The sequence below is a fragment of the Oxyura jamaicensis genome, chromosome 3 (assembly GCF_011077185.1).
Source record: "Oxyura jamaicensis isolate SHBP4307 breed ruddy duck chromosome 3, BPBGC_Ojam_1.0, whole genome shotgun sequence".
In the NCBI taxonomy this organism is placed as follows: domain Eukaryota; kingdom Metazoa; phylum Chordata; class Aves; order Anseriformes; family Anatidae; genus Oxyura; species Oxyura jamaicensis.
Window position 1 is genome coordinate 85,663,253 of NC_048895.1, and position 24,691 is coordinate 85,687,943.

Consider the following 24,691-nt stretch of genomic DNA (forward strand, 5'->3'; position numbering starts at 1 on the left):
CTACCAACAGAACAATCTTAAGAAAAAACTATTTAAAAGAAAGCAAGCTGGATGAGAGCCACAAGAAGAATATGTATTTATCTACTGCATTGCTTAAATTGCTCTATGCTTTTGAAGGATTTTCTGTTCTAGTTTTGTTCTTGGGTACTTATTTCCTCATTTCATAAAACCGTCCATTAATAAGCATTCTTTTAAGTTACAAAATACAATTCAACTCCCACAGAAAAGGATTTTAAGGGACTCAGTAGTTATATTACTATTAAATCTGGAGAATTATTTCAGCATCCCTAGTCACTAGCCTATCTTGGTCATAATTCATAATATTCTTTTGGATACTTCACTTAAATACAGGGGAGAAAACAAGAGGGAAGAGGATCTAGATCCCTGCAATTAAAATATTTTCCTAGGACTCTTACTGAATGTCCCTTTGTCTGCTGGACTACCTAAACATTATTAAAAACTCAAAACAAAAGCAAATCACAGATAAGCAGTAACACAGAAAATCTTGAAGTGGCACTATATTCAAGTAACCTGAGATTGAAGCATGAATTAATATCTACGGAGAAAAAAAACAACTATCCTAAAGCTTTTTTTTTATTTTTTTTTTAAATCAGACTGACAAACACACTGATACAAGTCTTGGTAGTTTTTTTGAATCAAGGTGAAGTTTATGTTAAGCTTCACACAAAACATTTGTATACTCATTTTCAAAATAAAACTCTTTTCTACTTTTTTCTCAAGTATGCAGTGTATTTACAATATAATACTTGGATGTTTAAGGGAAATGAACAGGAACATATGCATATAAAAGGAGACACCTATGCTTTCACAACACAATACTCTCCCTTAATCCAGCAAATAATGCCAGAATAAGCGAAATTCAAAACTATTTATTGCCCAAGCTTTTAGCCCCACAGCTTTGTAGTACGCTGAGAGACTCATAGTTACACTGATGACAATCTGTACATCACATTATACACACACCATTTCATTAATTACGGTACTAGAATATTGGCTTTTTAATCTCAACCTAGCATGAAGGTTTTGACATCCTTTAGTGTTCTAGCTCAGAAAAAAAAATGAATTTGAGACTGTGGAAATCTAATCAAATACTCTTGTTGGACCAAACGCACAAGAGTGGAACTGGAGAAGTGACCCAAGAATCATTTTAATCAGTAGTATTAATTCAACAATTGTCACAGGGCATTTGTTCTTCCTGCTGGTTCACTGTTGAGGTAGTTGAGTTTTTAACATACCGTGAAAGCTATCCCCTTTGACAGCACTTAAGGAGCCTGCTCATGGTGCATTTTTTTGTCTTTGTTTATCCAATTCTTGCAGTGGTGCTCAACTAAAAAACAAAAGCCCCACCATGAAATCCTTCAAATAAGTGCTATTAACTGGGACAGTTGTCAAAGTATTTTAATTGTAAAGGGCCACTGTTGCCACTGTTGTTCCCAATGTTTCTTTTCATCTATGTTGTTCCTATGTCCAAAGTCTCACCAAAAAACAGCTAGTACTGATGTTTTTCTGCAAACTAAGATGGCCCTTCAGTTTCATAGAGGTACCCAATACAGACTCAGAGAGCATGCATTCAACACAGAAACATCTATGTTAAAAGCATAATTCAAATATTATGAATTCTTGGAAATTTTAACAAATTTTCTTATGTTTCCAGTATTATATAAGCAGAGATACTACTTGAGCTGATAAATAAGCAATCAAATAGAGCCTATTTACAACAATGCAAGACAAACCTTTACATTTCCCATTTATGATTTGATTTTTGTTTTCTTTAAACAAAGTATGAAATAGTACCTGATCTTTCATTCTTGCTTTTCTTGGTAGTGTGACTGCAATTTCTGTTTCTGTTGTAATGCTACCTATTCTCTGTTCTATTCCACAACTGTTTTCCTTTAATGCTGCTTCCACCTTTCCTGTAGAAGGAGCTGGGGAGGAGCGGGCTGAATCTGCAGGACGAGGTGAAATGCTTTCCATTCTCCTAGTGCTGCCACTATCCTCCTCCTCATCATCATCACTAGACAAAACAACTAAACAGAAAATATTAAATTCTCAACCACTACATTTTTCTTAACAGAAACTTCTTTGCAAGCAATAGCTTAAAAGTAATTTATGTAATTGTCCTGCAGTATCAAAAACAGTCCACATTTATCATTATATTATACTTTTATTAATATTTATTTGGAATCTGCTCTCTCCCTCACTTTTTATTTCCCATAACTAGCTGTACGAGAAATGTGTATCATCAGTTTTCCTCTAGACACAGAAATGAAGTCATCCATGCCCTATTTCAAAAAAAAAAAAAAAAGCTGACAGTGAACAATACAGCTTAAGTCTAACTTGAGCCCCTCTTTGCTGAAGAGCTTATTTTTTTAAAAGGTTATGTACCACAGGTAGTGTAAAGAAAAACTGACCAGAGAAGTTACAACTTAAGTTGTTCAAATCAGTAAAATACAACATGGTCTAATAAACTAAGCACAGAACTAGAACCATAATTTCGAAATTCCAGTTCCTGTCTGCTTATCAGTTCATGCAGATATTAACAAATATTAACATTTTATACAGAACAAAGTTTCAGTAAATGAGAAAACCTGGACAGTGTTCAGATCTATAGCTAAGGAGAAATGAGAAGGAATGAGTAAAAATAGAAAAAAATGTAAAAAAATATGTTAAAGACTGTTTTCTTCATGGGAATGGATGACAACTCTGCTAAGAATGCTTTTTTAAAAAGTGTAAATTTTAAGTCTTAAAAAAAAAACATTAATATTTTTTTGTTTTACCCAGTGTTCACTTCTCAAAGAGTACCTTAGTATATGACAAAAGACGTTAAAAAACTATGTTATGTCCCCACCCCAAAAACATATCCACAAAATAATTCCAGGCAAAGTCAATAACATAAGCTTGTGCAGAAGGTTTCTTCATTACAGGATGTTCTGCATTTTCATTTTATGGCTATATTCATGAAATGATACTTACTTGGATCATTTAGTTCAGATGGTCTTGTACTCCTCTGTCTTAAGCTTCCTGTAATTTTAGTATTTTTTGTCCCAGTTATAAGACCAACTTTTCCATTCTGTCGTAACATAGAATGTCCTACAACTTCATTACCCAGTAGAATATCCGCTGGACCTTTTCCGACAGCAGAACTATAAAACTTCTTTGTGTTGAACCCTGTACCTGAAGATTTTTGCCCCGTTGAATTCTGGTGTATTGAAGAACGTGATAAAGGTCCCATAGATTCACCTAATGTTGCAGTTTGTCTGGAGACTCTTTGCAAATCCTTAAGAGAAATGTTTTCACAATGTCGGCATTTGGTCTGGTTTTCATTTGCCCGCCCACAATTTGGGCAATCAGTAGAATAATCAATTGGTTCCAAAAGCTAGAAAGGAAGGAGGAAGGAAAAACAAACAAACCCTGATCAGCAACTAAGAACAACAAAGATATCATTTCCAAAGTTTGCATTTAATTTCTGTTCAGAATGAAAATTGATGATAGTATATTAGCAATTATAGTAAACACTCAAAGCAAATATTAAAATTCAGTTAGATTTTTTCATTTAGAAATTTGGCAATGTGGCAATTTTTAAGAAGTTAATGTTCAGCAATTCAGACTTCATCTTTTTTTCTTTATGTATTAAAAGGTTGCACACTGCTCATATGTATCAGCATCATAGTTCATATGTAACACCATCAGCAAGAAGGTTCAGTTACATCATTTCTGTAAAAATAGTTACATTGGACAAAAATAAAGTAACCTGAGGATCAACAGAGCAATGCTAAGAACTAGAAGCAGTCTCCTCAATCATTAAGTTCATTTGTCCTCCCAAGACATCTTCTAACGGCCTGGCAAACCACGCAGAAAATCACTCCTCTAAAAAAACTTGAAGAAAATGAAATACATTGATCTACAGTCCAGTATCACAGAAAACAGGACTTGAGGAAAAGGTGTTTTCCAGACCTAGAGGAAACAGGGGCTATAAAAAAAGGAAATTGTATCATTACTGCAAAGAGAGAGATTTTGTTTCTCTCACATCTACTAGAGCCTACTTAATTACAAGTAATGAAGAATATTAAAGAGTGCAGAACTTGGACTGCCAAGTCTAGGTGTATTTGATAGTAACATGCAAGCTACTGAATATGTACTGAATACGGGACACCTCTAGAACTGAAATTTAACGTACCTTATTGTATCCAGCAACACTGAGGTCAAATGACACTTTCAAAGGTTCACTTTACTGTGAACTATGGAAGATGCTAACCTTCTAAAAGCCACAACAAATTTTTGAACCTGTTTTCAAAACATATCTACCACAATTTGCATACCCCATCCCCAGCCATGAACAACAATAAAGAGGACTTCCTCAGGTGTAGGGTTCTCATTTTTAAAAGGAAGACAAAGAAAAGTTATAGAAAGAGAACATATTTTTCACAGCATTTCTGCAATTTAACCAAGCTACACATACCATAGCAAAACAGATGCAAAAAAAAAAAAAAAAAAAGTATAAAAAGCCTTTAAACCAGACTATTAAATCTGAGTAGTAGCATAACATAGCAAGTGACAGGAATATCAGTGCTGTGTCTCAGTGCTGAGTTACAGAACGCACCTTTTACAGAGATACAGCTGATCACATGGAAGAATTTCAATCAGACATTAAAACATTCAATAGCCTATCATACCTGAAAGATCTTAAGTACAGAATAACTGCAGCCTTCCACCTCAACCACAAACCAGGAATTGAAAATTCCCTTCCATGGTTTGAGAGCAGGCATTCTGATGGTAGAGGCAGTCGTGTTTAATTCCGAAGGACATACTCTTTTTTATTTTTTAAGCTGGACTTTGAATAACTACTTAAGTAGGTGAGTTATACCTAATGTATCTTATATCTGCTTCAGGACTTGAGTAACATGTGCAAAATTCAAATATTCCATGTCTCTGCCCTATACGTTTTAGCATCAAAAGCTTTTGCTTTTACTAAGTACGTATGAAACACAATCTACCCTCCTATAAAACTTCTTAATTGTTAAAAATTTACAGAAATGCAACCTGTTACAGTACAGGAAGATGAATACCATTTGCACTTTGCCTGATAAGCAGCTGGTTGTCTGCAATTCCTCTGGCACGAAACCATACCTAACACATTTGAATTGTTCAAAGGTTCCATAAACATCTATATGGATCATCTACATACTGTGGCAGTGCACGCTTCACTAAAAAGCATATGGTTCACAACAAATGCATAAAACATTGTTACAGGATTAAACTGATTTTAGGCAAAAGATTAAACTCTTAACCTGTTTAAATAGAAACAAACATAATGAAGAGTTCTGCTAATAAAATCAGTTGCAGCATGATTTCTTCTGGCTTTTCATATTAATCTATGAATTTGTAATTTATAGCAATATAATTATCCCCTTAATATGTCCATAACCATACCTTCTCCCCTCTAATCAGCTATTAAGCTGCTGAAAAGCTATGTTTCTACTTAAAACACAAAGATCAGATTAACACACTAGGTCCTATATCCAGAAAGTGTATCCGCAAACTGCAGTCTTACAGAATCATAACTATCCTAGGGGACAGGAGTAAAAGTTCATCCAGCCCTGTGTTGTACTTTTAACAATGGCCCATTAAGAGCACAGAGAACAAAGTAAGGACATATCCCCCTAACTTTATGTAATCAGCAATTTAGGCATTTATCAGAGGTAACTGTTTGACAAAATTTGTGAGGCTGTATAATCGTTCATCCCTTTTTTCAATCTCCTAATACACTCTGATTAGTAACGTATGTTTTTTTCTCATTTTTAAGCTTACTGTTTGAACATTTTACTGCAAGCACTCATGGGAGAAAGTACCAGACGTAATTATTAAATTTTGTTTACAAGTAAAACCTGCCCTATGGTTTTGGAAATAAAATCAAGATCTTGAAACAATGTAATCAAGTCTGACCCTTTTTCCATCAGGGAGATAGAGAACAGTTTCTTGCAGCAGTGTGGTCAGTTACACATGGTCTGGCTCAAGGACACCAGCATTATTTATATAAGTACTGAAAATTATGCATTTTTATATTAAATAAATTCCAACAAAGTGTGAAATATTATTCCTCTACTGCATAGATAGATATCCAAAGGTTTGCTGGTTTATTCCAATACGCATGGATCAGATTCCCCAATCAATTTAAACACAGGCTCTTTCACTTTCCATTGCACCATCTGTTTGTTCAATTCACAAAATAAGTATTTCACAGTTGTCATCAGTATCAACACTTAAATATCTGCACTACCATAACTTTTTAGTTTAAATATTTACATTCTGCTTCAACTAGAAGGATTTTTAGAACAGTTAAACATTTTTTAAAACAAACAAACAAACAACAAAAACATAGCCCACCTTTAACTGGGTTAAGCTTTTTTTTGTAGAAGAAGATAGGGACAAGTCAGACTGATATGAATTGCAGTGACGTTTCTGTTGCACCTTTCTTTTGATTTCAGATTCTGATTCCGATTCCGACTCTTCTGTGTTTTCCATTATACTGTCTAGGAGGAAAAAAAACCAAAAATGTTAACAAGAAATGTCTGCTCAGATGCAATTATGGTCAACTTACTTCTTTACAAACATTAATCTGAACTAAACATTAACTTTGTTTTTGAAAGCATGCAACAAACTACATTTCATTCATTTAAAGAAGTGTCTTATGACTTATTGTATAAATAAAAAAACTAAAATAATATTTTAAATTTTGTTTGATTACTACTATTTTTGCGTCTCTTAGTTACAATTTCTAGTTTCACATCAGAGGAGACTTTGGCCTTGAAGAGTCTCAAGGCCAAAGTCTCTCTTTGGCCTTAGGGGAGACTTTACTACAACTAGAAGGAAGCCTTTACTACTGAAAGGAGGTGAGGATCTGCTAGATGCTGCTGCTGATAATTTTCACAGGAAGATTGCTGGTGAACGCATTTAGAACAACTGAAAATATTTTGCATAATTTAGGATTTATTCCTTCAGCGCAAAACTCAGCAGTACACTGAACTATACCACCATATCTTGTTTTATATTGAGGCATTAATTTAAATACCAGAAGAGCACAGGAACAAAGAAACACAAAAACTATTTAACTAACAGTGTACAGAGTGAGGTCTTCTTATAAAAGGGGCTTTTCAGTATGTTGTACAACAGTACCTTATATTTCAGTTTAATATAAAAATGCCAGTTAGTCTCACTAGTTTAATTACAGTCTCCATCCTGGAACTTTTTTTAAAGGCTACAATTTTAACATATATGAACACTTTTTCATTATATAGTCTTGCTGGTTCACAGACTACCTGTATCAGTACTGATGAATCTGAAATGAACATCATTAGTTCTGAACCCAACAATTTTATTACTCTAAATTTTCCCAGTTCCATTTGTATTTAAAATAACTGGCATCTAACTAGAGTTTATTATAGCATTAGTGAACAGGTTGCAAAAATCTGTCAAAAAAGAGTCTTCCTTCTTGCACAAACCTGTATAAAACTAGAATAAGGATAGATATACTAAAGGTTACTCAAAGTTTGGCAACATACTTGCCAATAGCAGTGATTGAAAACAAACAAACAAACAAAACAAAACAACAAAAAAACCTCTGCTTAAAAGAAATGAGGATTCTAAAATTCTTACATAACTTACCCACTCCTTGAGGTCGTGGTAATCTAATGTGATCTGCTTCTACTTTCTGAAGCTGGGGGGGATATTCTTTTCTGGAAAATAAATTAGATACAGTTGTTCTTTCAACTGAGACCATTGTATTTTTGCCACAATTACACATGGAAAAAAATATCTGAACTGCATCTTAAAGTTATGAATAAATAACATCTCCTCTAACATGCTGTGTACACTTCAGAAAAAAATATCACCAGAATGCTAACAACTGCTACAGTAAAGGTCTTAGAAGTGTTTCTGATGTAAATCCTTTTTCACAGTAATCAATAGTTTTTAAGTCTTACTTTCAGACCAAAGTCTTCAAGGACTGATGCCTGTATCTCCTCCTCCATACTCATGAAGTATAACATAGATACTTTAAAAATCCAAAAATAGAAACAACTATTACTTTAACAATATTAGATTCCACATCTTAAACTCCACAACATTAAAAAGATGAGAAAATGCAAAAGAGAGGAAAGACATCTGATGTCAAAAATTGCATGGCCAAAAAATAAAAAGAACACAGGTGAAGAAACAACTTTTATCTTTAAGAAAATAACATTATGCAGACAAATTAGTTGGTAAGAAAACTTCAGTTGGCATAATTTGCATAATATATCACATATTTGCTCATATATTAAGCATTATAATTTTGAGTTTCCTTAAAAGATATTTTCAGTTTACACAAAAGCATGTCAAATCAAATTATCATCAAATTAAGATTCCTGATACTGCATCTCAGTTACTGTTAATGGCAGTTCTCTGCTCGTACCCTGATCTGCAGCTGTAGGTTATTGTTACTGTTTGAACATGACATGACATGCACCTGAAACACAGGAGGCCTTGTCTACAACTTCAGCAGAAACTGCTTTTATTGCCAAGTTAAGTCAGTGCTCTGGGTTGCAAGTGGGTCACATGCATCCCACAATGCCACCTCTGAATACAAGGACAAAAATCAGCACCAAAGGGAGCAAAGTAAACAGCTGTAGACAGTAACATCTCAGACAAACACAGCTAGATCTTTAGGGCCCACCTGACAATGATTCAGCTATGGCTGAAGCAGATTTCAAAACGAGGAATAAATCTTTATTTGTTTCAGCAAATAATGTCCTACTGCAGCAGAATGTCAAGCCCTTTGGATATCCTGCATTTCTAGCTAATACTTCTCAGGGTCTCCCACACTTTATTATTAACATCTTTGGAACCAGATTATTCTACAATACCTTTTACAGTTTTTCTTACCAAATCTGGCCCTCTGAATTTATTAACCCTGTACTAAACACGAACAGGTTTTACTGTGCTGAGGAGCTGCACCATGCAGAAAAACTTGGGGAGAAAAAAAGGTTCAAAAACAAGTGTGGCTGGATTGCAGCATGAAACGTTGGGAAGTTACAGTACTTTATACCATTAGTGCCCACAAACATACTGCAGATTAGCTTGATTTGTTATCGTGTCAAATGCATTTCTGAAACAATCCTGCTCCAACACAAGTTTTGAGTTGTTTTTTTTAAACCATCTCCACATATAAACTGCACCACAATCAGAAACTCGACATGAGTGTTTGTTCATAAACAATTCCATTTTTAAAATATTTTCATTAAAAGTTCAAATCAAGAAGTTTTACTTGAAACGTAAAATTGGGGGAAATCTAAGGCAGAGCGCAAACTAAGCATTATATAACAAGAAGCTGTTACTACCAAAACCAATGATAAAAATACCATACTAAAGGGTAGGAAAAAAACCCACACGTATTATTACAGGAGATATGAAAAATACACAAGGGCTAGCATAAAGTATCTTTCTTCTCCAACAGTAAAAGACTTTTATTCATGTTCACAATGAACTGGTTACATCCAACTACATGTTAGGAAAAATTAGGCACCTGAGAGCACTCCCATAAACCTATGCAACTAAGCCAAAAGTTGACCAAGACTAAAGGAAGGGTGAGAGACAATTTAGCAGTTAATATTGTAACAAATAATCACTTCTTAACACCGGTAGCATTTAAATGAATATTAAATGCATTATGAATATGTTAATTTCATTAATCACTGGAAATCTGCAAACATATATTAAGGCTTTTATTTCTACTCTATTTTTAAATAATGCTTGTTCAGAATTTTTACTCATAAATAAAACCTGGAAGACCAGATTGTCTTTCACCCCAAAAAAGCCCTCATCATGCTGCCAGTCTCAAGCTTTCTCCGTAACAAAGTGCTCAGCCTCAAGCAAGGTCTTACTTGTATTATTTTGTTGAGCTTCATAAATTCCTGTAACTCAGACATTTGCTAACAAGACGTACATCTCTCAGTTAATCTTCTTAGCAAGAATCAGCTGGAATGTTAAACTGGAGTTCTTATGTCTGATGATTTAATCATCATTAGAATTATAGGCTTGGGTTGGAAGGGCCTTTAAAGACAATCTGTTCCAATCCCCCACCATGGGCAGGGACACCTCCCACCAGACCAGGTTGCCCAAAGCCCCATTCAGCCTGGCCTTGAACACCTCCAGGGATGGGGCATCCACAGCTTCTCTGGGCAACCTGTGCTGGTACCTCAGCACCCTTCTCCAGGTGGGGTCTCACAGGGGCAGAGCAGAGGGACAATCACCTTCATTGATCTGCTGGCCACGCTTCCAGGCTGCAAGTGCACACTGCCAGCTCGCATCCAATGTTTCATCCACCAGCATACCTAATTCCTTCCCTGCAGGGCCACTCTCCATCCATTCCTCACCCAGCCCATAATCATGCTGTGCCCTGCACCAACCCAGGTGCAGGACCTTGCACTTGGCCTTGCTGAACTTCATGAGGCTTACACAGGCCTGCCTCCCAAGCCTCCTCCATGGTCCCTCTGGATGGCATCCCTTCCCTCAAGCCTATCAACTGCACCCACTCACTTGGTGTTATCTGCAAACTTGCTACGGGCTCACTCGATCCCACTATGTTACTGAAGATACTGAATAGCGCCAGTCCCAGCATGAACCCTTGAGGGATGCCACTTGCCAGTGGTTTACACTTGGACATTGTGTTGTCGTCTAACTCTCTGGACATGGCCAACCAGACAACTCTTTGTCCCTCTAACAGTCCACCCTCTGGACCAACCTCCCTTTAATGCAGTGGCAAGAATGTTGTAAGAAACAATATCAAAGGTCTTAGAGAACATCAGCAGCTTTTCCTTTGTCCACTGATGCAGTTGCTCCGTTACAGAAGGCCACTAGATTAGTCAATTATTATTCAACTGCAGATTTAATCTAAGAAAAATGTTTTCTTGGAGGTGGTAACAGTCCTCTCATAAGAGCAAAACAACTTGAAGCTCTTCCCACTAGTTTCCTTGCACTGAAAAAAAAAACAAACAACAAACAATACACAAAAAGGCAGCGACCACCATCACAAAACTTTATACATGGCAAAACAAAGGTTCCCTCATCAGCATGGAATTTCTAGCTGTTTGAACAGTGTCAGATCCACTGGTACCTTCTACAGTACAGCTCTTACGATACTCAACAGTTTACTTGTATATGGATGCAGAAACAGAATGGAAAGTAATGCTTTAAAACAACATGCCACCTAGCTTCAAAAGGACTATTCTGAAAAAAAAATCTAAAATAAAAAGATTCTTATAAAAATTAAAAAACATAAAGCACTTCAAAACTAATACCTTTTTGCTGTTAAATCCTATTAATAAAACTCAAACTCAATCTTGTACTTCAAAAAGAATAAAGGAGGGATCAAGCAGCTAAAAACATCAAGATGCAAGACTATCTACGTATTGTGCTTAATAAAGAAAAAAGAAAATATGATATTGATTGCTGTTCCTGCCATCTTGCTGAATAATCTATTGTAAATATTTTTTATTTTGTTTTGCCTGTTAGGTTTCCTAAAATAGTTCTTAAAAGATTTAGATGTTGCTTGAAGAGCAAGACTATGCTCAGAGCCTTAAATTGTTTTAGGCATCTCATTTAATCTCATCTATTATAAACAGTTTTGATTATAATACCTTTTAAGCTCACACAAGAGCTGTGTTCAATGCACAGACTGGCTCTGTCAGGGTACGTCTTATTCAGCCCTTCTTCACTCTCCCCATTCTGCTTGGGGGTGTACCACAGCACACAGGCTGTTGGTTTCAAAATCATTACACAAAAACAGAATAAGGCATGAGAAAACAGGAAGCACCAAGCTGCAGAGTATGATTTAGCTTTAGCATGTCTCACAGGAAAAGTGGGGTACCAAGGGCCAGGTTGGATGAGACTTTGGGCAACCTGGTCTAGTGGGAGGTGTCCCCCCATGGCAGGGGAGGTGGAATTAGAGGGTCTTTAAGGTCCCTTCCACCTCATACCATTTTATGATTCCATGAAAGAGAGAAGCAGCAGCATAGGAGTTGGATTTTTAGTATGCAGGTCAGTAGACCTATCTGGCCCAGAAAGTCAGGGGTTGCAGCTGCACTTATCATGATGGTAACGATTAAATCTAAATTCAGCAACTCCTGTCTACATTACTTCCCCCTGATAAGACAGCAACGAAGGAAAAACAAACATATCTAACTGTACTGGATTAGGAAGAATTCAGTGTCCCCAGGGGAAAATTAAGATCACCACTATGCAACTCAGCCCTAGTTTTCCTATGACATAAAGTACCAAATTACAAGCATTAATAACCGAATGGTTAATTAGTAACATAAATGCAACACAAAGAACAGCAGGAAAAGATGCATAAACTCAAAGCCAGGGCAGCAAGAGGATGATCAAATCCCTTAATGGCTCAAGCCAGCATCAGGGAAGTTCACACTAGATGTTAGGAAAAACTTCTTTACTGAGAGGGTAGCTAGAGGGTAGCTCTGGAGGTCTCTTCCAACTGGTACTATTCTACTCTATTGCTTATTAGAGGACCAAAGCTAATTTGTGTCTTAAGAAATAACAAAGGCAGTTAAACAGAAAGGTTTGGTTTTACTGCTAGATTTGAAATAGATCTACACAATCCTGAATTCATAAAGAACAACTCTATATTAGATTTCTGTGTCACATTGTTATTGGCTAAACATTATTTACACATTTTAAACAATTCAACCCGATACCAAGCGTAGCATACTGCCAAAACCACATACATAAAGAGGATATTAAAAAAAAAAATCAAATTGTCATTATCAACCAAATGTTTACACTAACCCATAAATGTAAGCTATATCAAAAGAAAAACAAAGGTATGGTATTTCATACTGCTAGAAAAACACTAACATCAGTAAAACGTGCAAAATGAGTGACAAACAAGTCTTATAGCATGTCTGTTCATGCTGTGTATTTTCTGTTAATTGCTTTAACAGAAAATATGCAGTAATACAATACAAACCTTTAATGCTATTTAAACCAAGCTGAGATGATACAGTAAAAGCTGTTAAGACAACCAACTAAGATATGCTTCAGAACCATTCTATTACACAAATCTCTTGCTCTGGGAAGAGTTAGCAGTAAATTCTTAAATTTCAGCCAAAGTTAATTTATCTATTTGCACACTGGAGATATCTCTATCTAGTCAGCTAGCTATATACGGACACATACACAGAGTAATTTCCAGTGGAAAGGTACCCAAAGTTCACATTAACTCGGCATTATTTAGAGATGGATATAGAGGTTTGTTTTATGGTCCATTTATTCTCTTTTACCAAAAACACATAACAAAACAAACAACTCCCCTCACACACAAGCGGATACGATTGACTGGATTGATTATTCTTTAACTAGCATTGATACATCACTCATTCAGTTCATTTTCTTAATGCTCATTGCCATGCTCATTTCATCAACAGTAAGCTTACCTTTCCTTTCGGTCCAGATTGCTTAAAATATGAAAAAAGAAAAAAAAAACATAAGATGCAAAGCCCCATATGTGTTGCACACATCACTAGATTCAGAAGTTATTAGATAAAAGCTGCAACTGTTTCATTGTCTCTTGCACTCACTGCACTAGCTGTCAAAAGAGCATTATTATTATTATTCATAGCATTTTTGCAACAATAATTAGGAATACACAAACAAACATTACTTCACAGACAGCAAAGGTCAATGGGCTAAATACTACATTGCTTTGCTTCCTTCTCAGTGTATAAAATTTGATTAATTGTCAACAAATTCTGAAAAAAAAAAGCATTCAAGTTTACACAATACTCAGGATTCTGGGAAGAGAGTAAAAGGAATGCAAAACACATCAACTTAGGGTATGGGATGTTCAGTCAATATTGCAGGAAAGTGGTAAAAATTGCTTACAGCTGGATCTGGCCTTTACAAACAATAAAGGCCACATTGTGGTGAGTCACATCTGAATTTATGAATGCAGTCAGATCCAAACCAGTTTGACATGGAGCAATAGCCAGTATCTATGTATCCCTGGTAGAGTTAATCCATATCTTGGATTAACTGTCTACAACTATGGCAGTCACAGCTAAGAATGATAAATTTTAATGCTAAAGGAACTTAAAGATGGCAAAAATCCAGAACACCCAGTCATCACCCTAAATGCCTCGCTTGTTTTAAAATCCCGTATTTATGTAATGCATTGAAAGGAATTCTCACTTTTGCATCTCAAAAGGATTTAGAGATGAGAATCCTTGATATAGCCAGGAATTACAACAAGCAACGTCCTTCCAAATTGCTTCATGCAGCTCATGCAGTAAGATTTGTTAGACATGCTGTACATAACACGCTACTCCAATGCCAAGTCTTAGAGAAAAGTCAGTCAATAGCATAAGATAGGACTGTGTGCTCATTAAATGAAGCAACACTGAACCACAACGTTAGGCTAAGCTTGCATCAGAACTGAATAAATTTCAACTTAATCCCCAGATTCCACTGAAAAATCATGGGTAGTATTTATCAAAATACTGTTTTGAAATGACCAATCTTGTTGTATTGAAATTTATTTTAAACATCAGTGCAACAGATACTCAGCCAGCATTTAAATTAACATGCATGTGCAGCAAAGTCAAAAAAAAAAAGAGATGAGGAACACAACACACATCACAAGCTCCAAATTCAACTTGATGGATTTTCATAATTTGGTTGCCCCTGTGTCACCACCCCACCTCAAAGAACCCTGTATAAATAAGTCTGTGTCTCTGGCACTGATGTTGCAATCTACTCAGAAGTAATTTGTGTTTTTAATTTTATGCTTTCAATAATCCACTACAGATTTAAGAACATTATGTTAGGTTTGTTAAAATTATTTTCCCCATTGTAACTAATCAACATTTCATAAATATTCTACAAATGCAAACGAAGTAACAGAACACAACTATGCACTGGCTATAAATTTGTACAGGAAAACAAACAAACGACTTAGAACTCAGTTTCCATGTAACCGCCTTTCTTTGTCTGGATATTCCTATAATTTTATTCTTCGTTTACCACATTTTCTGCACACACTCCTTTCTTTCTGAGGACTTTTTTTTTCCCTAACAGTTATAGTCTCCTGATTCATAAATCTACATTTTTCACATCAAGCTGCAATGAGACCGCCACACACACCTCCTTAGGGAAGAAAGAAAAAAAGACAAAGAAGCGTGCCATGAGGTCACATTCTATTAATTTAGAAGCTTTCAAAGAGTAGTCAGATGAGTCAACTGGCAAAAGATACTGGCATTAAATATCCTTTGCACAGTTTCTCTGTAAAGCTCACCCTTAAATTCTGAAGACCAATCAGTCAAATCAGGCTGCTTCTTTTTATGACTATTTCTCACCTCTGAAACTTCAAAAATATTCTGACCCTAAGAATTAACTGTGTGTTGTTAATGTAAATGAAGTGCAACAACAATCCTAAAAGAAAAATTTTTTAGAAACATTCAATGGGACTATTAACCAATTCCTTCATGCAATATTCAGCTTGCTTACCTTATGCATTAGTTTTCTTTCTGGAAGTCACACATGCAAAGTCACTACTTTTTTTTTCTCCAAGTTACATTATAGGCTTATAAAGAAGCAAGTCTCATAGGTGAGGCAGGCAAGTCAAATGTCCCCTGAAGATGAAAATCAAGGCACTATGGCCAGATTCACCCCTCCTAAATTTAGGCAATGAATTGAGCTACTCAAGCTAGTAAATGGCCATGTACCATCTTTCAGCAGCAATGGAAAAAAAAAACGGCACTACTCGGAATCTGAATGGACTTTGTTGCATGCTGAAAGATGCTTAAGGGACGTAACTAGGTAAGATGGATCCACATCTGTAAGTGGTTTCAAAGAATCATCTCTCAAGTTTAATAGAGTACTCTAACATTAAGGGCAACATTCAGAGATCCAAGAAAGCTATCTCAGATGGTTTTCTGCTTACTTTGAATAACCTGAATTTGCTTTTATCCCTTAGAATTAAGAAAAAAAAGGAAAAAAAAGGAGGGAAATGGGAAAAAAAAAAGAAGGGAAAGGTAATAACATGCTTTCCCAACACCTTCCTAAGGGAACATTAAACATAGCTTTTCTAAGAAATATAAATATAAATATTTCTAGATTTATATATATAGAAATATAATATAGAAATTCTTTTAATAGAATTTAATATAGATTTAATATAGATATTTTAATATAAATTTCTTTAATATAGAAATTCTTCTAAAAATTTTCTAAATATAATATAGAAATTCTTCTGTATATAAGAAAAAAAGAGGCTGGTTCAGCCCAAACCATACTGGCTACATAAACATTGCCTTTTAGTTTTTATTCCTGGGAAACGCTCTGCCAATCCTCTTCAGTCACCCTCGCCTCACAGTGATGTTAAGAAATAAAGAAAAGCAAGATCCTTGTTACTGCATCCACTATTACTAAAGGGGAGAAAATGTCCATGCTGTTTTCCATTTACAAATCACAGTGGACTTTGAAATGGATAGAGGAAACAATGGTGTAGGTCAGAGACAGAACTGTAAAATCCATTTTCAGTTTCCTTCCTCAATGCCAGATTACCATAATACATATATGGATCATATCATTCATTCACATTAGTACATAGGCTTTGTTATTCTGAAGACAGTCACGAAGGTGATGGAAATGGAATGAAAATTAGGACAATGCCTACATATGATCCCACCGCTTCCTAAAACTCTACACACAAAAAGGGAAAGGGAAAGAAAAAAAGTGGGGCAGAAAAAAGAGGCTACAAAATGCTGATAAGCCAGTGGAAATCCATTAAAAATGCATATAGCTCTGAATGGACAAATTAAAAAAAATAAATCTTAAAGCAATGGTTAGTTCATGTTTGTGCCGATGTTTTAGTGTGAAAAGCCTGAGGGGAGAGGGGAGTAAGCCACCTAGTATTTACCAAAGTCTGATATGCTTCTAAGTTTTCAAAACAACAAAGCTTCAATCAGCATAGCTAAGTAAAATTCCAGTTTCCTGTCATCCATTCCAACAGGTATTTATAAAAATCCAAAATCTCACTTCTGTGAAATGTCCCACTTCAATCATTTTATGCTGTATTTAAAGACTACTCATGATTGTCTTATCCGTTGCTTAACTTTAGATTAATTTTATACAATCTGGATTTTCTGTGAATGAGTATTTGATATTTGTTGCCAGTTCAATAAAGTTCTACTGCATACTATGCCCATTTCAAAGTATTTCCCTAATATATTTCCATTTGAGCACTTCCACGCTCTCTGATTATGTCATACTGTGCTTTAAAATTAGTGATTTCTAAGATTATATAAATCATAAAGTTTATGAAACTGCAGTAATTGAGATCAAAGGTCATGATCAACAAGATGCATATAATTATGTTTTCCTAAAACACTTCATAGTATAAGGTGAACAATTATGTACAAAAATGATTATGTACAAAACCAGAAAGGATGTTTACAACAGGGAGATCTGAATAAACAAATCCACTTAGTCTTACCTTTGGGCTGCTGTTTTTACTACTGCTGTCTGTGCATGAGCATGGTGAAAGCGTCTACCATGTACCACAGTTACAGGACAAGACATATTCTGAGCATTTTCACTGCAGAAGTACAGAAAAAAAAATGATTTAAGAAAAGACTCTACTGTATTTTCCAGTGTCTGAGTTAGAAATCATGGTGTCCTTTTTTTGTTTGTTTTTACAATAACAGCCACATAAAAACAAGAATCAAAAGTATTTCTGAATTGGTAATATAACTTGTTAGGTTGTATTGGACAGGCATAAAAGCATTCAGTGCCTGAATAAAACAGACAAATAAGAATACACACTTTACTCTCCACCAGAAAAAAAAAAGGTAAATAAAGATTTTTATTGAATTTTATCATCACCCAAAACACCGTGAACCAGCTTTCTTTGCTCAACCTCCTCACTCCGAAAAGATACTGCCTTTTTAAAATGAATTACAATCATTTATAGTTAACTTTATGCTTCCATATACACATTTTATTAATGTCATCAAGAAGATTTAAAGTGCGTAAGACATGAACAGACTGAACTGTACACTCAGGAATTTCTCTAATATTATTATTCCTTAGGGAAAATAAATGCAGCAAATACATTGTGGTAAGATGACTGGTAGCCAAAACAATGCACCACAGCTGAAGAAGAGTAGAAGAGAAGGTTTCTCAGGTGCTCAACCATCTCAACAGGGCTCTGCACAGAGACAGCATATTCATGTCCTTCAGCATTTCTTTGGTTTCCTCATTTATTGCCTTTTGAGGCTTTAACCTCATTCCTATATAAAACAAGTAATTCTGGAGGGCTGGTTTCCAGTTATCATCTCTTAAAAGCGTGTGAAAAGATACAATTTTCTATCCAATAAATGAACAATACATTAACTCCCTTGAAGACCATTAGACCTTAACAGTTAATGTGCACACTACTACTACAGGATGCACAACACTGCATTTAAAATGTTCAAAAAACTTCAAAGCTTTCAACAGATAGAACGCTGATAATGCCAACTGCTTCAAATAATGGAAATGCAACATTTACGTTTAGGTTAGAATTGCCAAGCAGTATTACAACTGCATTAAATATAAGAACATGAAAAAGCATTCTGATTGATTCAAAATATTTCTTGGAAACACTATTCAGCAGAATTTCCATTCCCTCTATTTGTCGTGGGATGAACAACAAAGATCTGTAGTCCCAGAATCCCCAATAAAGCTGCACATCAATTCCTTCCTTTATACATCCCCAAAAGATGAAGGTGAGAAAATCACTATTTTGATTTTTTTTTTTTTTAAATTTCTTTTTAGCTTACCCTTTTGGGAGATTTGTATCAAATATCACAAGTCAAAATTAGAAACTTTCAGAGCATTTCTGACTGATCATAGCATAACATGACTGTTATCATCTGACTGATCATAGCATAACCATGAACTTAACAGAACAAGACCCATCAAAGCCAAACAAATGGTAAAACACCTTTCATTAGAACATGAAGCTTAAAAACATAATTTATGTTCTGACTTAACAGTTCAACTTCCATAAATGAAGCCACAAGCATCACATTCCAATCACCAACATCACGAAAGTAAACACACTCATCGCACATGCTTCTTAAGTCAAGACTACACAACTCCAGCTGGTCAGCCATCATCTAGACTAATTTATTGTCAACCTTCTGTTTAATGTGTTGCCCTGAAAAATAAAAAGCTGACAGCTACTTGTTTTAAATACTTGAGCGTCTCGCAAATCCTCTCTGGCTTCCAGTTTCTGTCCAGGCTCTCTCTGTGAAAGAAGTACTAGACAAGAAAACACAAGCAGAGCGCAGGAATTTCTTCTCAAATGCTAAGGACTTACGGAGTTTAAAACAAGCAAGCAAGTCTAGAAACACACCTATTTCATGTTTCATTATTTTATTTGTTGAATCTGAGCTTTGCCAAACCATCATGATTTGGAAACTTGGTCTTGTGCCTCTGCAGCACAAAAAACTGTTAAGCTGTGCTTCTGCTTTGTGCCTCACACTCAAGTGAGAAGCTCCGATAGGTGCTGGAATAGAGTAACACAGCCTGCTGAGTGATTAGATTTGAGTCAAAGCAGACTGTTCTAGATGGCACACTTAAACGTTTCATATGGCATCAGATATCCTTCCAAGTAGGACAGCTGTAGAATATGCTAATAGAATAACTAAATGCTTAGACTGTCTCAAAAAACCTCTGCAACTATTTAGCTTAAAATAAAACCCACACACCTTTCTGGAACTTAAGAAAAATACACACACACACAGTCAAGTATGACTGCTTGAATAGGAAAGGTAGAAAAATTAAGTAGTACGGTTAGATTTCATTACAAATCCCACGACCAGACAGAAGAAAATTCTAGTTTCCAGACTACAGGAATCATATTCTAAGTGATTAGGTATACTCAAACAACAAAGTACAATGTGCATGTGGAAGCTTTTTTACTATTAAGACAGAGCGAATACCACTTCATGGGGTTGTTAAGATCCACTTGAAGGACTGAGCACTTAGCCTTGTTGGATGTCATGCGACTGGACGAGGCCCACTGATCTAGCCTATTCAGATCCCTCTACAGAGCCTTCCTACAAATCAACAGTCCCACCTAACGTGGTATCATCTGGGTGCACTTGATCCCCTCATTCACATCACTGATAAAAATGTTAAAACTGGTCTCAGTACTGAGCCCTGGGGAACACCTCTGGTGACCAGCTGCCAACCGGACTGAATTCCATTCACTATGACAGTTTGAGCCCGGCCACCCAGCCAGTTCTTCACCCTGAGATCTGTACACCTGCCAAAGACACGAGTATACAGTTTCTCCAGAAGAACAACACAGGAAACACTCAAATCCATTCACAAGCTATAGAAGAACCAAATTAGAGAGATGCGTATCACATACAGTTAGTTAAGATACTAGGTGAAGTGCCATCTAGGTTTTCAATTTTAACAAGATATATTAATATATGATTAACAGATTACAGTTACAGCATGGAGACAAGAAGAGTCCTTATTTTGACCTCATCTGTTCATTCCTCTGTATCAAGCTGAAGGATCAGTTCAGACTTGTAATTCTGGATTTGTTTCCTGTCTATTAGACTCAAAGATCAGAAGAGCAGGGGAGGACACGCATCACAAAGTAATTCTAGGATTTTTTCTGCAGCAACTCTGTGATAAGATAGTCCCACAAACCAACAATGATCTACTCCTCATACAGCTATGTATAGGTTAGATATCTGATGACTAGGCAAACTATAGCAAGCTACCTAGTGATCTTTTAATTCCTGCGAAAGTAACCAGAGTAATACTTCAGCAATATCAAATTCTCACAGAAAGTTACAAGAACATATCACTTCTTCACATATACTAAATTAAGAGATCAGTCTTTTACAAGATAGGGACAGTAGTAACAAGGAAGTGCAGCACTGAACGTTTAAAGACTGTTCCTGTCAGCTCTAAATACAAGTAATAATCTCAAACCACCACCTAGAAGTATGGTTATTTGATTAACTCTTTAAAGGAGTAGTCAGTGACTCCTAAATCAAATACCTTGCAGTAAGAAAATGAGAAAATGCATCCTAAGATAGCTTTGGCAATTCACAGTCATGGAAAGGTAGAAATTTTTGATGGAGTCAATAGAAATATTCTTCTACCTGTTAGCACTCTACAGAAGAAACAATAGATCATGCAGACAACACTGAAAAGTACAAAAGCCAAAGCTCTCAATTTATTTTAGTATTTTATTTTAATCTTCTGGTATTTTACTGATGTGGTTTAATAAGATTTTAGAAGAATAAATACCTTAATCTAGTCTTCTGTCTTTGCTCAGAAGTACAGCACAGTGTAGTTTCCATAAATGCACAGCAGGTAATGCAATCGTACTATTAATTGTATTCATTCACCACTGCTTTTTATCAATGATTAAATAGCTAAGTAAATGTAAAACTGAAGGCAGTACCTCGGTTTCTTGCTATTTCCCATCATGTTGAGGCCAATTGCATTCCCTTTAAAAAGTCTCAAGCCTCCAGCTTTGCCTCGCCTAGCGTATGTTTTTATGGAATCACCACTGGTGCCGACAGCTCCAGGCCGACAACGAAGTGACTGTAACAAGAGAATTCACATGCATTATAATACTTACATCCAAGTTAAAAGGGAAAAAAAATAATTACAGCTTATTTATATAAACACTACTTTGGCTTCATTTTCACACTTTTGTACAAAATTTCATGTAAAAATGTATCCTGAAGCCAATTTCAACAGAAGTCCTCCTAAAAACTCCTAGGAACTTTTTTAATGCTCACTGTACAAACAAGATTACATCTCATTAACGATAGTTTGAGAGTTCTCCTGTATAATGTGATTTTTCTTCCAGGAAAGCAGAACTCTGTAGAGTATCAGAAGCCTTCATATTTCGTCTCTCCAAGCAGACTATTTGGTAAATGTTGTTACGTGTGAAACAGCTTTATGCCTCTCAGAAGAACAAGAACATTAAAAAATATACATCACAAAGCTAACCTGCTTCATAACTAGTACACTGACATCAAAGTCTTATCTACCTTCTAGACACGGATATGTCACCTTTTAGATGCAGAATGATAGGAATGTCAGCTTTTGGGCAAAATGAAAATCAAAGGAACAAACAGAACAATATGACATTTTTTGCCATTCCAACGTGTGGGTAACACCTCACAAACACAGAAGTGTCCCATACAATCAATCACCCTCAAATTTGGTTCTGCCACACAGAAATAAGAAATGTAAAGTCTAATCTAATTTCTCAAATTGTTTATTTTCTATTAATGCAGTAAAACACAACCTTAATCAGTAGATTACTTATTAAGCAAAATAGTCATACATTCAAAGCATTATGAAGCATCTCTGCAGTAGTAAACTAAACTATTTTGGTATACTTCAAAAAATAAACACCCATATTGCCTATATATACATGCATACAAAATTGGGAATGTGATAGTAAGCATCATGGGATTTATTTATTAATATTTTCAAATTAAAACATAAACCACTTTAATGATAATTGTCTAAACTTAATAGATATTCATGCTAGTATTTTCAGAATACTTACACAAACCAACAAGATCTCTAGGAGTAAGCAGACATTAAGGGTATGCAGATAAGCAAGTTCAGCATTATGTTGCTAAATCAACACAAATTTTCATTTTTAATACTGTGCAGATGACCGTGCAATATCATTTTAGAAGCTTTAACAAGATCCATTTTCACCTTGAGATGAGTACTTACCTTCCTATCTTCATTGGGACTGAAGGGCCCATCACTGTCATCTATGCTGAGCAGATTTGCCTCACTAGATGATAGACATGGAAGAGAAAGGCAGACATGTTGTAATGCAACAGAGCATAGGCAAAACATTTTGAACATAAATGTTTTTTTTCCCCTCCCCTTTTTACATATAAACGTATCACATATACCTTACATAAATGTGCTCAAATCATCAGAAACATTAAAGGGGGCAATGTAGTTTGTCAGTCCTCAGGATGTATTATGCAAACCTCAACTTGAAGACTACATCCAACTATTTCAGGAGAAGCAAACTTAAAAGGACATTATTAACTCAAAACAGAATATTACTGAACTTTCAATACAGTTGTGGCAATGGTACTAACATCATAAATAATTCTATATAACCCTATGCATAAATTTACTTAAGTATTTAACAATGAAATATACTATCATTTTGTTCGTGAACGGAAGTATATGATTTAAAACTGCAAAATTCACAATGCTTTGGGAGGAGAATTTGTGTAACAAAGTACTATCACATATCAATTACTGCCAAAATATGTCTTCCTGAAAATGGCAGATTCAGTTTGACTCAAGGGTTCATTAAAATGTGTTTCTTTAGTACTTCTATATCTGTAATCTTCAACTACTGTAATGGAGAAGATAACAACAAACAAATGAAAGAACCAACAACCCACAGTACCTGAAAATGTACTCTTCTCAATAATCTTAAGGATTTAAATTAAAAACACAAGCGTACATTTCATTCTGATAGCAGCTAAATTAGGCTAACATTCTTGGTTCCAGTTGAAGCAACCTGTTCAACAACATCCCTGGTAAGGTTACTTCTCTCTTGGCTGTGACAGAACACCACAACCTTTAGCCAACCTGCTATTTCATGGTTTGGGTGGTTCTTAGTTAAGACCATTCAGGCAGAAATTATGTAAGAATAGCTTCAGTAATGCCAGGAGGTCCCAGGAACATCTGTAGCTTGTCACAGCAATGAGAAACAGTGATGCAGGGGAAGGGAGAAACATTTTTAGCTGCACATATGATGTGCTGACTACAATGTACATAATGACTCTTTCTATAAAAGGCAACCACTCAGTACTTTCCTACCCCCTTATTTCCTAAAAACTTCTTCCATTAGCAGGATTCCCTTCATGTTAAAATGTATTTCCTCCAACCTATGAAATACAGGTATCCTTATATCAAATAAAGAAAAAAAAAAATGAAATCCTGACTCACAGGGTGCTAACTGAAGAGCCCAAAACTTCAGGAGGTAAGAATGTGCACACAGCTTGTTTTGATACAGGAAGAATGATGTGAAAGCCAACAGCTACTGAAATGTATTTTCCTTTCATTTACAGACTGTAACAATTCTAGGTACGTAATAGTAATAAGAACAGAGGTGTACATCATTAGCCTCACTAATTTTCAATTACAGAGTGTCAAAAACATAGGAGAGATGTACTTCTGTATAGACTTTCCACGAATATGACAAGTTTAAAATACCGTGATGCTATTTTAACTATCTTTCAGGATAGATTGTTCTTTCAATGGAGGTTCACTGAGCCTTCTCAACCCTTAATCAGAGGACAAAGCGTTTAGCGATTTCAGAAGTTATCAGGATCATGAAGAATAGATACATCACTGTAGCTCTTGCCACTTACCTTCTGTGTAAACCTAACCAACCCACTTTGCCCTGTGTACTATTTCCTTTTTAGCTCCAGACTGTATAAAAACCACGACCATTTTCAATACATGCTGGTTCAATGGCTATACTTTGCAGGCTTTAGGATGCCACAATACTGCAACCATTACAGCAATGAGTGTGGGTGTG

At 35.6% G+C, this 24,691-nt stretch overlaps 1 protein-coding gene across 6 annotated transcripts in view; it reads right to left on the reverse strand.

Moving 5' to 3' along the window:
• Nucleotides 1-24,691, reverse strand: part of SENP6 (SUMO specific peptidase 6) — a 76,822-nt gene that overhangs the window by 26,974 nt on the left and 25,157 nt on the right. For 2 of the 6 annotated variants that reach the window (XM_035320408.1, XM_035320413.1), the window contains 8 exons: nt 22,849-22,912; nt 21,548-21,690; nt 17,564-17,665; nt 13,506-13,526; nt 7,684-7,754; nt 6,406-6,551; nt 2,995-3,397; nt 1,816-2,048 (listed from right to left, as the gene is read on the reverse strand). In XM_035320408.1, coding sequence (XP_035176299.1) covers nt 1,816-2,048; nt 2,995-3,397; nt 6,406-6,551; nt 7,684-7,754; nt 13,506-13,526; nt 17,564-17,665; nt 21,548-21,690; nt 22,849-22,912 — 1,183 coding nt within the window. The remainder of the gene's footprint in view (nt 1-1,815; nt 2,049-2,994; nt 3,398-6,405; nt 6,552-7,683; nt 7,755-13,505; nt 13,527-17,563; nt 17,666-21,547; nt 21,691-22,848; nt 22,913-24,691) is intronic. The other 4 variants (XM_035320411.1, XM_035320410.1, XM_035320412.1 and 1 more) reach the window with 4 other exon arrangements.